The sequence below is a fragment of the Rattus norvegicus genome, chromosome 9 (assembly GCF_036323735.1).
Source record: "Rattus norvegicus strain BN/NHsdMcwi chromosome 9, GRCr8, whole genome shotgun sequence".
Taxonomy (NCBI): Eukaryota; Metazoa; Chordata; class Mammalia; order Rodentia; family Muridae; genus Rattus; species Rattus norvegicus.
The window spans coordinates 81,518,989-81,531,034 of NC_086027.1; the positions used below are offsets into that span (position 1 = coordinate 81,518,989).

At 45.2% G+C, this 12,046-nt stretch overlaps 1 protein-coding gene across 1 annotated transcript in view; it reads right to left on the reverse strand.

The window, feature by feature from the left end:
• Positions 1-8,714: 8,714 nt before the first annotated feature.
• Positions 8,715-12,046, reverse strand: part of Marchf4 (membrane associated ring-CH-type finger 4) — a 119,746-nt gene continuing 116,414 nt past the window's right edge. The window contains 1 exon segment of the mRNA NM_001427784.1: positions 8,715-10,651. Within this exon segment, the coding sequence (NP_001414713.1) occupies positions 10,284-10,651 (368 nt within the window). The 3' untranslated portion in view covers positions 8,715-10,283.

Genomic DNA, 12,046 nt, shown 5'->3' on the forward strand with positions numbered 1-12,046 from the left:
TTTTGTGAAACTATTTGGGAAGGATTAAGAAGTGTGGCCTTGTCAGAGAAGGTGAGTCACGGGGCATGAGATTTGAGGTTCCGAAAGACTCAAAGCATTTCTAGTGGACTCTGGGCTTCCTGTTTGTAGATCTCAATGTGAGCTTTCAGCAACTGTTCTAGCACCACTACTGCCTGCTGCCTTGCCCCCTGCCATGGTGGTGATGGACTCCTATCTCTCTGGAATTGTAAATCACAAACAAATGTTTTCTTTTCTAAGTTGCTTGGTCATGGCATTTTAATCATAGCAACAGGAAAGTAACTGAGACATTAGGTCTTGGTACTTTGTTCTTGTTCCACATATAGGTAGCTATTGTGCATATTGTCCCATATGTTACATTATTCCATATTCCTCTGTCAGTACCTTCGGGTTTGTGACATTTTCTCAGATGACAATTATGTAACAGGGTTTCCTCACCTCCATTTACACAGATGTTTAGGTCCCTTCCAATTTGTGGCACTGTTGCAACGACACCACACCCACCCATCCTTATTTCCCAAACTCTTTGCAAGTGCAACACCTGCTACTGTCTTTCCCTGGTGTCCCAAAGGAATGGAATTTCTGGGTTGAAGGGTATGTGCACTTTAAGTTTATAGAATACTAGTGAGTGGCCCTCAAAATTAGCACACTGATTTATCCTCCTACTCACAGCATGGAGAAGATGCCCCCAGACGGCCTGCCTGCATCCCAGCCCATCTGTTTCTCTCTTGATGTATTCTGTAGCAGGAGTGGAGCAGGGTAAACAGTCACTTCTGCAGTCCCTAACAGTGGCCTTGTAATGCATTTCTCATACCGGAATGATACAGAGGAAATATCTAGGCATTGTAGCATGGTCCTGAGAAAGCTCTAGCTTTTTCCTGACATAAAGTAGGGGAGTGGCTGGGGCATGGCCCCCCTTTCTTCCTTCCTGCTTTGTGCTTTACTAGACCCCTTGGTGGTGTGAGGTTATAGCCACAGGTGACAGACCAGCATGCTAGGCTAACAAAGCAAACAAAAAGAGCTTAGATTATTAGTGCCAAAACCTATTGTTAGTGGCAGCAAGCCTGATGCCAGCAGGTAATGAGTTTGGACAGCTCATTGTAACAGAAAAATAAGCCCTTACTGTTTAACTCCTCCTGGTTGGGTGTCTGTAACTTGTGGCTGAGTGAAAATGTAGTTAGTTGGATCACAGTGTCAGGTATCCGTGTCTGCTTTGGCCTAACCTTGTTTTTTTATATGCTGTGGTAATGATATAATAAAATGATAATGGCAGTCATTATTCCCTGCTGACTTTATATGTATTACCTATTAGATTTACAAAAGTTCTAGCAGCAAATCTTTTTTATTTTAAAGATGAGCAGAACTGATAATAAAATGCAAAGGAGTCCGACCCGGTTCTGGTTGTTCCTGTGGATCTTCCTTTTGCATGCCAGGGCATTATGATGTCTGCTTAACCTAACAGGAGCAAAGTTAAATGCTTTAACCTCCCTGGTAGCCCACACCCATTAGAAGTAGTGGAAAAGAAAAGATACAGGGCAAGTGGACTTGTTTAGAAAGGTTATTTGAAGCAACTCCCATCAGTATTGTCTGGAAGTTGGCAGTTCAATTCACAGGTTAGCAGGCAGCAGCAGCTTGATCCATTTGCAAACATTTCATGGATACAGTAGCAGTCCAGTTCTGGAGAGTCAGGATAGCAAACACAAATCAGCAGTGGTGTCATGACCTAGCAGAGACAGACCTCAGCCTCAGCACAAGTCAGCAGGAAGGACTAGTAGGAACACCAGAAGTAGTTCTTGGCTGTGCTTTCTCTAAGGAAAGTGAAGATCAGTGAAGATGCTAGATTCAGAAGCATTGCATAGCTAGCTGTACCAGCCAGCCATCTGCTCTCTCCATTATTCTGTGGAGTCCAACTTATATCCTCCAAACATCATGTATCCTCCATGTACCTTGCCTCAGCATGTGCATCCAATCAACCCGAGTCTGCAGAAGTGTCGAGAAACTGCAGTACACCACCAGACATTTTTTGGTGGTTTCTCTCTATGGAGTCCCGACAAATGCAGCTCAACTATGCAATGTAAGGCGGACCAATACATTCGTGTCTTTAGCAAAGAATCTATCACATGTCCTTTCACGTGCTTGCTTTAGCAGAACATCCTTTCTCCTGTTTCTGGTTCAGTTAAATGTTCCCTCTCGGGTCGGCCTTAGCCTTCCACACCTGTGTCCACTTTAACAAAATGTTCACCCCAGCAAAACACCATTTAACTGACTTTCCAAAGAACCCTCAAGTTTCCACTTCACAAACTAGCCAATGGTCAAGTAGCCTGCAGCATCAGGCTACTCAAATCAACTATGTTCATAAGTTGGTTTGGTTTCACCAGAAGGCCCTTTCATTATCTCTCCTAATACAATCTTAAATTTTTTTAAAAAAAGACACTCTTGGGGGTTGGGGATTTAGCTCAGTGGTAGAGCGCTTGCCTAGGAAGCACAAGGCCCTGGGTTCGGTCCCCAGTTCCAAAAAAAAAGAGCCCAAAAAAAAAAAAAAAAAAAGACACTCTTGAAATATGTATATATTTTTTTGTATATCATTTTTCTATTTTCAAATGCACAGTATGAGGGCAAGCTTTGGGTTTTGTTTTCCTACAAACATATGAGCATCCTGAATACTGCCCTACACGTTATATTTTTGAATAAACAAAATGACTCAAGGCCTTTGTGTGAGGACATGCCATAGTCAGTTCCTGCAGCAACTCCTTTGGCTTTAGAGATTGGACTCAGGTCTTATTTTTATCTTTGTCTCTTACTTTTTCAATATTCTGAACCTAGACTTCTGTCTTGTAGAGTCACAACTGGTTTCTATCCCTTCCCGAGCCCTCAAATCAGCTATGCTCCTAAGTCAGTTTGGTTTCACCAGAAGGCCATTTCATTATCTCTCCTAATACAATCTTAAATTTTTTTTAAAAAAAGACACTCTTGAAATATGTATATATGTTTTTGTATATCATCTTTCTATTTAAAAATTAACTTTGAGCAGATCCATAAAGAAAATTAGGAATAATCCCAGTTGTAATGGTTGATATAAAGTCAGCTTGAGCCCTTATACCACAAGAGAGCAAATTAATTCCTTATAGTTCCTATGGCCTCCGAACAAACACAGCTTTGTAGCAGGGTTGTTGGAAACCAGTGTATTTCATAATGGGTTTTTCACTGCAGGCCACTGTAAGTGAAAGGAAATTCATGGCTAATGCCACCAGAGTCATGGGTGGGTCCATGCCAAGGTCTAGTCTCAGTGTGAGGAGGGACCTGAGACAGGGGGATGGAGCGGCAACTGTCTCAATAATGACTCAGAGTCAGTAGTGGTTGCAAGCTGTCAGTTCAAGTGCTCTCTCTTTCCCCAAGGATTCTCAGCTTTCCTCCTTCTCATTCTTCATTCTGACCTGAGAGTCTGAACCCAGTCTTTTATTTACTAAAGCTACATCACAAAGACTTTGAACATTGTTAGTAACTTTTTAGAAATCCTTAAACTTACATGAATTCTGCGGGTCCTGTATCAGTAGTCCCAACCTCCGTTTCCTTAAAACAGACATTAAACACAAAGCAAAAGCGCAGCCTGTTCTTCACAGGTAGCTGGGCGCAGCTCTTGTGGTTTCCTGGTACAGCAGACAGTAGTCTTTAATAACTACTTTCATATAAGAACAGAAAGGTGACAGACTCCTGAGGTGAAAATAATTTCTTACGGCGTTTTAAAATTTATGCAAGTATAGTGGCTAGCTCTCTCTAATATCTCTCTAGGCACTGTCATCTCCAATCCTTCAAGTAGCCAGGAAGAATGAAGTACTAACTTTTTAGATGCTTGTACATCATCTTTTAATTCTCTAGTCTTTGTTTCCTATCCTAGCAATTCCATGATCCCATGTACTCTCTTTCTGATACCATTTCCTTAGATTGTGTGCAAGCCTTTCCCCTAGATGATAAACCCATCTATCATTTGCTTGCATTTTATAGATTCCTTCTTTTCCTAGCCATACCTTTTCTTCTTGAGACCTCTTTAACTCTCTATCCATGATGTCCCCAAGTTCACCCTGGCTAATTAATGCTGCAGTCATTGGACCGGGGATACATGTGTCTCCTCATGATTCCAAATTCAAGGCCAAGTCTGGCAATGAACTTTCTACAAAGCACCATGTAGGCTTTTATGGCCTCTGTGGTGATATCTAGATCCTCTCCCCTGGCCCTATAGGCCAAGTGGAGGCCTGTTCCTCATCTTCCACGGCCTCATGAGCACCTCCATTCCTCATTCCTGAGAACTGCATCTGTCCCATGTATTATGGAGTGATTAGCTTTAAGTCGTGGGGGAAGTATATTCCCTAGAAAGAGAGATTGAAAGTAAAATACATAGATGAGACAGCAGATCAGTTCCAGGTCAACAGTAATCAACTCAACAGCCTGACAATATTCTAGGGGCAGGAACTGCGTCACACATCCCCTTATGCAACCATGCCAGACCTGGCATGTCCGGGAAAGTCAAGACCACTTCATTCATGCTTGCTCTGGGTGCCTCTCTGTGAGTTTATTTTGAACATGAGTACTTTTAATAGTGACTTCCATGTTCCTGGAATTATGACTCCCTGCCAGCAACCCCAGTAGAGGGAAATTGTTTCCCTCTACCTTGATAGATTAATCCTGGGGAAGATTTGGGTCAGCTTTGATCACACACCCATTTCTGAGACAAAGACAGGTAAATTCATTGATTTCTTTAAGATGATTTAGTTATCTAAGCTTGGGTCGTCACAGTCTCCTTCCATGATTTGATTGCTTGTAGGGGCTCATGCTACCCGAACCACTTGGTGTAGGTTTGCTGTGGGAAAGAATTTTTGAGTTAAGGGAGAGGCAAAAATAGCAGTTGTCCATAAAATACTTTGAAGATAGGACCTCAGTCCCAAGCCTTTTGAGGAGAGGACTAGGACTTACAGTATTGTCACTATGGTTCACCATAGTCAGTACTGTCACTGTGGCAGATGGAGACTCAGCATGCTTGGCATGAACGCGAACCACAGTGGCAGTCTGGACTCATCACACCTTTTCTTGGAAAAAACACAGCAGCTTTTATTGCAGGACACAGGGCTTTCCCCCTTAAAAGTCATCCTTTAGAATAACCACTGAATGGGACAAAGGAGGCAGTGTCCCAGATGCAACGTTTAGACAAGACATCTGTTTAAGCTGAGTTACATTAGAGACCTCAGGGGCGTTCTGTTTCATTGTCCCGTGTAACACTGCAAGGCTGTTCAGGCACAGGGCTCACCTCAGTGTTCAGGGGCTGCATTTTTCTGCACACGTATCTGTATGCTGCACATGTGTAGCTACAATCCTCGAGGTAAAAGAAGGCGACCACTCTGATGTGATGTTGGGTAACTGGAGTGCTACCATTCACACAGCTGCTCTCCTCGCTTAAGTATTGTTTTCCCTTAAACATGCAAAGCCCTGGGGAGAGAAGCACCGTTTGTCTTCCATACTTATAGTTAGTGAGAGTGAGCTCCTTGTAGGGCACGCTCTTTTGTGAGGAAAGCTTTGGATAAGAAGCTCTGGGATCCTGGAAGGTGGTTATACTCATTTGTATCTGAGATATGCATCTGGCGGAAACATCCCACACAGCCATTTCCCACCTCAGGTTCTCATATAAACAAACTTTAAGTTGCCTTCCGGTTTCCAGCAAAACTGTTAAGTAGAACTGTAAGTGGCAGTATTTAGGTAGACAGAGAAATCAAGGGAGAGGAATCATGTCTAGTGGGCTAACGAGTTACCCTACATGTTAACCCCTATGTGGCTAACATAAGATCCAAATAAAGGAATTACTGCAAGATGAGTAATAGAAAACCTGATCTTATGGGGTCCTGGATTTGGAGTCAGAGGCGTCTGGGAAATTATTTAGGGTTGGATGATAGACAGCCCAGTGAAGGTGTCAGCCTTTCCATGGGACGAGGGATGCAGAGTGTGGAATGGATCTGAGCTGATGCTGAAGGAATTATGTGTGAATGGCATCTGGATGCATCCAGCTGCTGAAGAGCTCGTTCATTTTCCTCCATGGCCTCTTACACTGGGACATCTATATGCCTTCCCACTTCTCCAAGAGACAGTATAGCATGCTGTTCATATCCCAGTGTAAGGTATCAAATGGCTGAGGTGTAAATTCCAGCTCTGCCATGTAGTTAGTTGCATGACTGTAGGTACCACGACAAACCTCTCCACACCTCCCTTTCCTCACCTGAGACACGGAGATCCGAGAATTCCCAACTGTTGTGACTGATTTGGGCAACTAGAGTACTTAAGGAGTTGTCAACGGGGAAACACTGTGCGCCTAGCTACTTCTATTATCTCTCCATTGAGAGAGAGCACTGTTGTTGACACAGATTCTGAGCATATGACTTCCTAGTTTAATAGATACAACGACACATGGTCCCTTCTTTGGAGACAGAATCCCTTAGGATTACAGACCCCTGGCCGTGTTCTGTGCCTTGGAGCTGTGTGTCAGGTTACACTCTTTCCTCACTAGCCGGAGGAGCAGAGACCAGGCTGAGACCAACACCGAGGACACTGGGAACCAAAATCAAAATCCAGATCCAGATAGGTAATTTTTTTCAGAACCTTCATAAAATCCAGCCATTTGCTCATAAAAGCATGTTTTAACCATATCTATCGCCAGTTCCCAGATATAAGCAGTTCTTTAATATGTACAAGTTCTCATTCAACAGTGATATTAGCTAGATAACACCAGGAACTGAATTTTTCAAATAAACTCTGCATTATCCCTCCTAGAAGAGAGGAAAAGTCTATTTTTATTTAGCCTCAATTTCCACAGCCTGCAAATTTTCCCTTACAGCAGTCTACCATGGAGGCTGCTCGGCATCCACTGGTGTAGGTTTCTCTTACAGTGCTGCTGACTGGAGGAAGCACAATGGCGTAGTTACAGCTTCAGTCAGAAACTCCCTGGGTGGGATATCAGCTTTGAGCAGGTTACTTCTCTGTGCCTCAGTGCCTGCATTGTAGGACGGGGATAACAATGACATCTACTTGATCAAGTTGCTGTAAAACTGATGGATGTATGTCAAACATTTAATTCGCTGCCCTGTGTATGGTAAGAACTTTGAATGTTAGATGGTGTCTTGTCCCATTCTTGGTACCTTAATGTCCACACCCTGAGGCACAAGGAATTTACCATCCTTTTTGGCAAAGTCAGATCTGACTTTCCCTTTCTACCTGCTGATTGGCCTGACGGGCCGAGTGTCTGTTGAAAGAAGAGGGGACGTACCACCCAGGTACTGAAGGAGTGGGTACCTATGCTCCCCCAGCAGTGTCGTATTTATTCAGATGAGTTTACTCAACATCACAGTGTGCCAGACCCCGCTGTAGGCTCTAAGTACATAACAATCAACATGACAGGTCAAACCTTGTCGCATCAGGACACCATAAAGTCCGGCCTTCCACGAGAATGTCTCACCAATTGCATCCTTTTAGTACAACACATTCAGAATGATGACTCTTAAGACCCTCAATAACTAAAGCACGCAGTCACCAGAGCTCCGATGACGTGCGGGTCCACTACATTTGAACACTATTTTGAAAGAAGATAATTCACACAACAAAGAGTTTCCACAAATGTTTCAGTTAAATGACCTGTTCTAGACCACACTGAGAACCCAAACCCTTATTCTATTTGTTTATAATTTTTGTTTGTTGCTTTTAGTGTTTCTTGTATCCCAAGTGGGCCTTGAACTCACTACGTAGTTTCACCTCCCCATCCTCCCGCCTCTCTTTCCTGAGTGCATGGGCAAGCATGTGGTGCTATGCCTGGTTGATGTAGCACTGGGGATTGATCCCAGGGTTTGGGTACCTAGGCACCTACCAACCGAGATGCAGCCCCTCCAGCCCTTTTGTAGTTTTGGGTGTTGTCTATTTTTAAATTGTTCAGTGTGTGTTTTCTAGGCCTCTGGATTGTAAGATTCTTTGGAAAGTAATCTTTGCAAAGTATTCCCCCAGCCAGGGACCTCCTGCTAGCAGGTACGCATCCAATTACTAATAGTGCACGATGCATGTCCCAACTATGATACTGACTGTCTGTCAATCATAAAGAGGGAGGGACAGGTCAGGGTGAAAGGAGAAGCAATCTTTGTTACTTGAGACCTGTCCAAGCTTTCTCTGGGTCCCCTGATTTGGGTGCTGTTCTCTGACCCTCAAAGGAAAATATTCAAAGAAACCTGGACTTACACCTCTCTCCTCAGATTCTCTCAATTCTTTGAAATTGACCCAATGGGTGGAGCTCACTAGAGGTCATTCTAGCACTAACATTTCTAGGAGTCTTGGGCTGTATCCTGGGAAGGGGTTGAGAGTAGTTCCTGCTTTGGCCTGATGGAATCCATTTGTTAAGAAGAAGAAGAAAAAAAGCCAAGCATCTATTGTTTTGATGCAGTCACACACATACACATATACCACGTACATACATGCATCATGTGTAGCTTTGAATCCATACACACATGGATGCATGTTGATGGCAGCATACCTGTCTGTCCTAGCCTCTGTACTCTCAAAGACGAAGTAAAAATGCTTTGAACTTTTGCTAAGGAAACATACAGAACAGAGAAAGAAAAGTTGGTTCTCACTGGAGGAAAAGGAGAGAGGAAGAAAACTCAGGAAAGGGACACAAGTGCTAGGGAAAGAAATTTTATTTCCAAGCTTTTAAGAGAATATTACAAACAACAGAGAGTTTTTAAAAAACCCTAAAAACTAGTTTAAAAAAGTACTTGACAGTGTCCATTTAATACCCAAGGATGACATGTCCATTGTGCAATGACAGTAAGAAACTCTGCAGGTGACCACCCAGTGGTCTTCCCTGGCAGGTTCTTGGAACACACAGGTGGGCTCCTAAGACAGTGTCCTCCCTGATTGGCTCCTTGGTGTGTCTGGTTGCACAAGGAGGACCAGGAGTACATAGCCCAGAGCACTAGGCAAATCGCCTCTTTAGGGAGGAGACTGGTACCAAGCAGCAAGGAATACTTAGATGTTCATGCCTTCCTTGAGATAGACAGGCCAGTGTCACCCCACACTGCAGCAGACCCAGGTGCATGTGGTGTGTGTGTACGTGTGTGTGTGTGTGTGTGTGTGTGTGTCTGTGTGTCTGTGTGTGTGTTTTTGCAGGTGTGCGCTCACACATGCGTGCGTGCGTGCGCACATACATGTGTGTATGTGTATCTGCCTGCCCTGTGAGAATGCCAAGGCCAAAAGAACATGGCACTGTGTTATCCTGGTTATGGATGGAGTTGAGCAGTGGGTAAAAATCATCCTTGGCCTCGCAGCTTTGAAGGCTGACGGCACAGCAGCAGAAGTGTGCTTGAGATACTCACGAGAAGTCTGTGCCTCCCTCCACGCCCACATGCATGTGTGTGAGTCCCCCATCCTGTAAACATCTTTGAGCCAAATCACCATAAAATAAACAAGGAAACAGAAAGATTACCATCTCTAAACCTCAGCCTTCTTTGAGTTCACATGACACTTGTAGTTACACCTAGGAAAGTTCTTTCTGGGGGACCCAGCCCCATCTCTCTGGCCAGGCATACCAACAACTCCCTTCCCGAACCATCTCCTAGGGATTGGTAAAGCCATCTGAGTCACTGGAATTTTGCAGAGTGTAGAGGCCCCCAACAAACATGGTAGGGCCACCAGCCTACAAGGTCCCAGTCTCTCTCTCTCTCTCTCTCTCTCTCTCTCTCTCTCTCTCTCTCTCTCTCTCTCTCTCTCTCTCTCTCTCTCTCTCTGTATGTGTCTGGTACCCAGTATTAGGAAGCAGCACCCAGGGAGGAATAAACCCAAGGCTGAAAGAGAGATGCAAATTACAAAAGCTCTTCCCTAGGTGGCCATTGCTTTCTCTTTTTGCTGCCCTTAACACCCATAGGCACAGCAGGTACCTCAGGTACCAGCCACCATTTTCTGCCCACCCCTTTCTGGGTGTCTTGCTACTTGTGGCTCTCTGGAAGGGGTTGTTTTCTTAGGGCAGATTCCATTCATCCCACCCATTGTTGTGAAGTTTCTGTTGGTTTTCCCTTGCTATGAAAACAACAGCACTCTCTCTCAGGCAGTCTCCCCACAGCCCACAGCTCCCCTTGAGGCCCAACACCCACTGCTGGATTCTTGCCTCCCATTCCTGTTCCCTGGGCCCCTCCTGGCCCAGACTCTTTCCTGGGGTGTGTGTGGTCTCAACTTTCCCTCCAGGCCTCCTTTCACACTGTGGTGACTCTCATGACGAGCTCTCGGCTGCTGCCCTGGGTGCTCCGCTGGTCATGTGGTCTCAAGTGACTCAGGATGTGTAGGATGGTGTAAGCACAGTGGTGTTGGGACACAGGGCCTGAGGGGTGGCTGGCAGCCCTCGGGGGGCCTTCTTCACGGGCAGGCGGGCTGGCTGCCTCCTCTTCCGTGGAGGGCATGCTGGCTTGGGCAGATGAGGAAGTCTGTAGGTTTGTCCTGCCTCCTGATTTTTGATCCTCTAAGTCTTTTGTCTTGTCATAGTTCAGCACTTTCCACTGCTGGTTTACAGCCTGCCAGCGTTTAAAGATGCGGTATACGGAGGGCCCTTCATGGATGATGAGGCCTAGCAGGAAGAGAAAACAGAGGCTAAGCAAAGAAGACAACGCCCATGGGAGAATGCCACCACCTCCTTAACTTACACAGACACGGACACTGGGGAAGCCGGGGTCTCACTGTGTTGCTTTTATTTTAAATCTGTCTTCCAGCTCTGAGCCACATGACCCCAGAGCACCTCTAGATTCCCAGACTCCATGAGTCACCAGAAGGGAGAAGGTCACAAAATAGACAGGCTCTGTATGAAATGTTTTGGCTTACTTCCGCTCCATCCTGTCCCCTTCTTGGCTTGGCACAATTCAAATTCTTCAATTACGTCATAATATAAATATTTTTTTCCTTCCTTGTATTACATATTCATGATGCCCTGTGCTTAGCAGTTGTTGAATGAATCATGCACTTTTAAAAGGCAGCAGAAATGAGATCCTGTGGTCATCCTGGTCCTGCTGAATGACGACTGAAACTCCACTCTAGCTCTTTGCATAGCTAATGTTACCAAATACAAACCCGTGTGGCAGGCTGAGCATTCCTGCAGTTATGTTGGCCAAATCCGGTGGGAGCCATTGGAAACAAACCACATCTGGCAACAAGGCAAATGGATATCAATTGTAGGCCTACTGTGTGCAAAGCACTTAGGATCCTGCAATGTCTGAGACAGGAAGTTCTGCCCTCAGAGAGCTTATGTTTAAGTGAAGAGGCATATACAAGGTGCAAATAAACCAACCAGATCCCTTTCCTGTGTGGGCATATACTAGGAAGACAATAAAGTAGGATTAATTAACCCTTAGGTTCAGGCATTTTGTGGGGTTCTTCTGTGCTGGAGGCTTTCCACAGAGATCTCTGGTCTGGTTAGGTGTGCGGGTTCAGGAGAAGGGGAGAGAACTTGGGTAGGGAGGGGAACGGATTCTGCTGCCTCTGCTGCTGGTGCTGCCCAGCCTCTGTTTACAGCTGGGCTGAGGCAGCAGAGGACTGACCAGCTGGTAACCAGGGGAGCTTCTGGCTGCAATTTCAGGAAAGCAGATCTCTTCCCCAAGTGGCGGTGTTACAGCTCTTATGACAGAAGCTCTCAGATGATGGAATGATTCCTGCACCCCTTTAATCCTTCTGGGTAGGATTCTTAAATACAGTTTCAGGACAGGTCAGGGTCTGGCAGTGGGTACTTTCTATTGGTTTGGCCTGAGAGCTTGGGAATACCTCATCTACATATTTGGGGGCGTGGTCCTGCTTCTATGTGACTGATCTGCTTGAGCCTATGTGACCTGTGGTCACGTCCTCACCTGTGGAGGAGTTTGGGGCATTGTCCTATGTGACTGATCTGTCTCAAACCTCTCTACGGGGTTGTGGGGGCTGTAACTATGTGAGGGGCCTGATCTCCTGGGAGACTGGGAATACTCCTGCTGTCGCT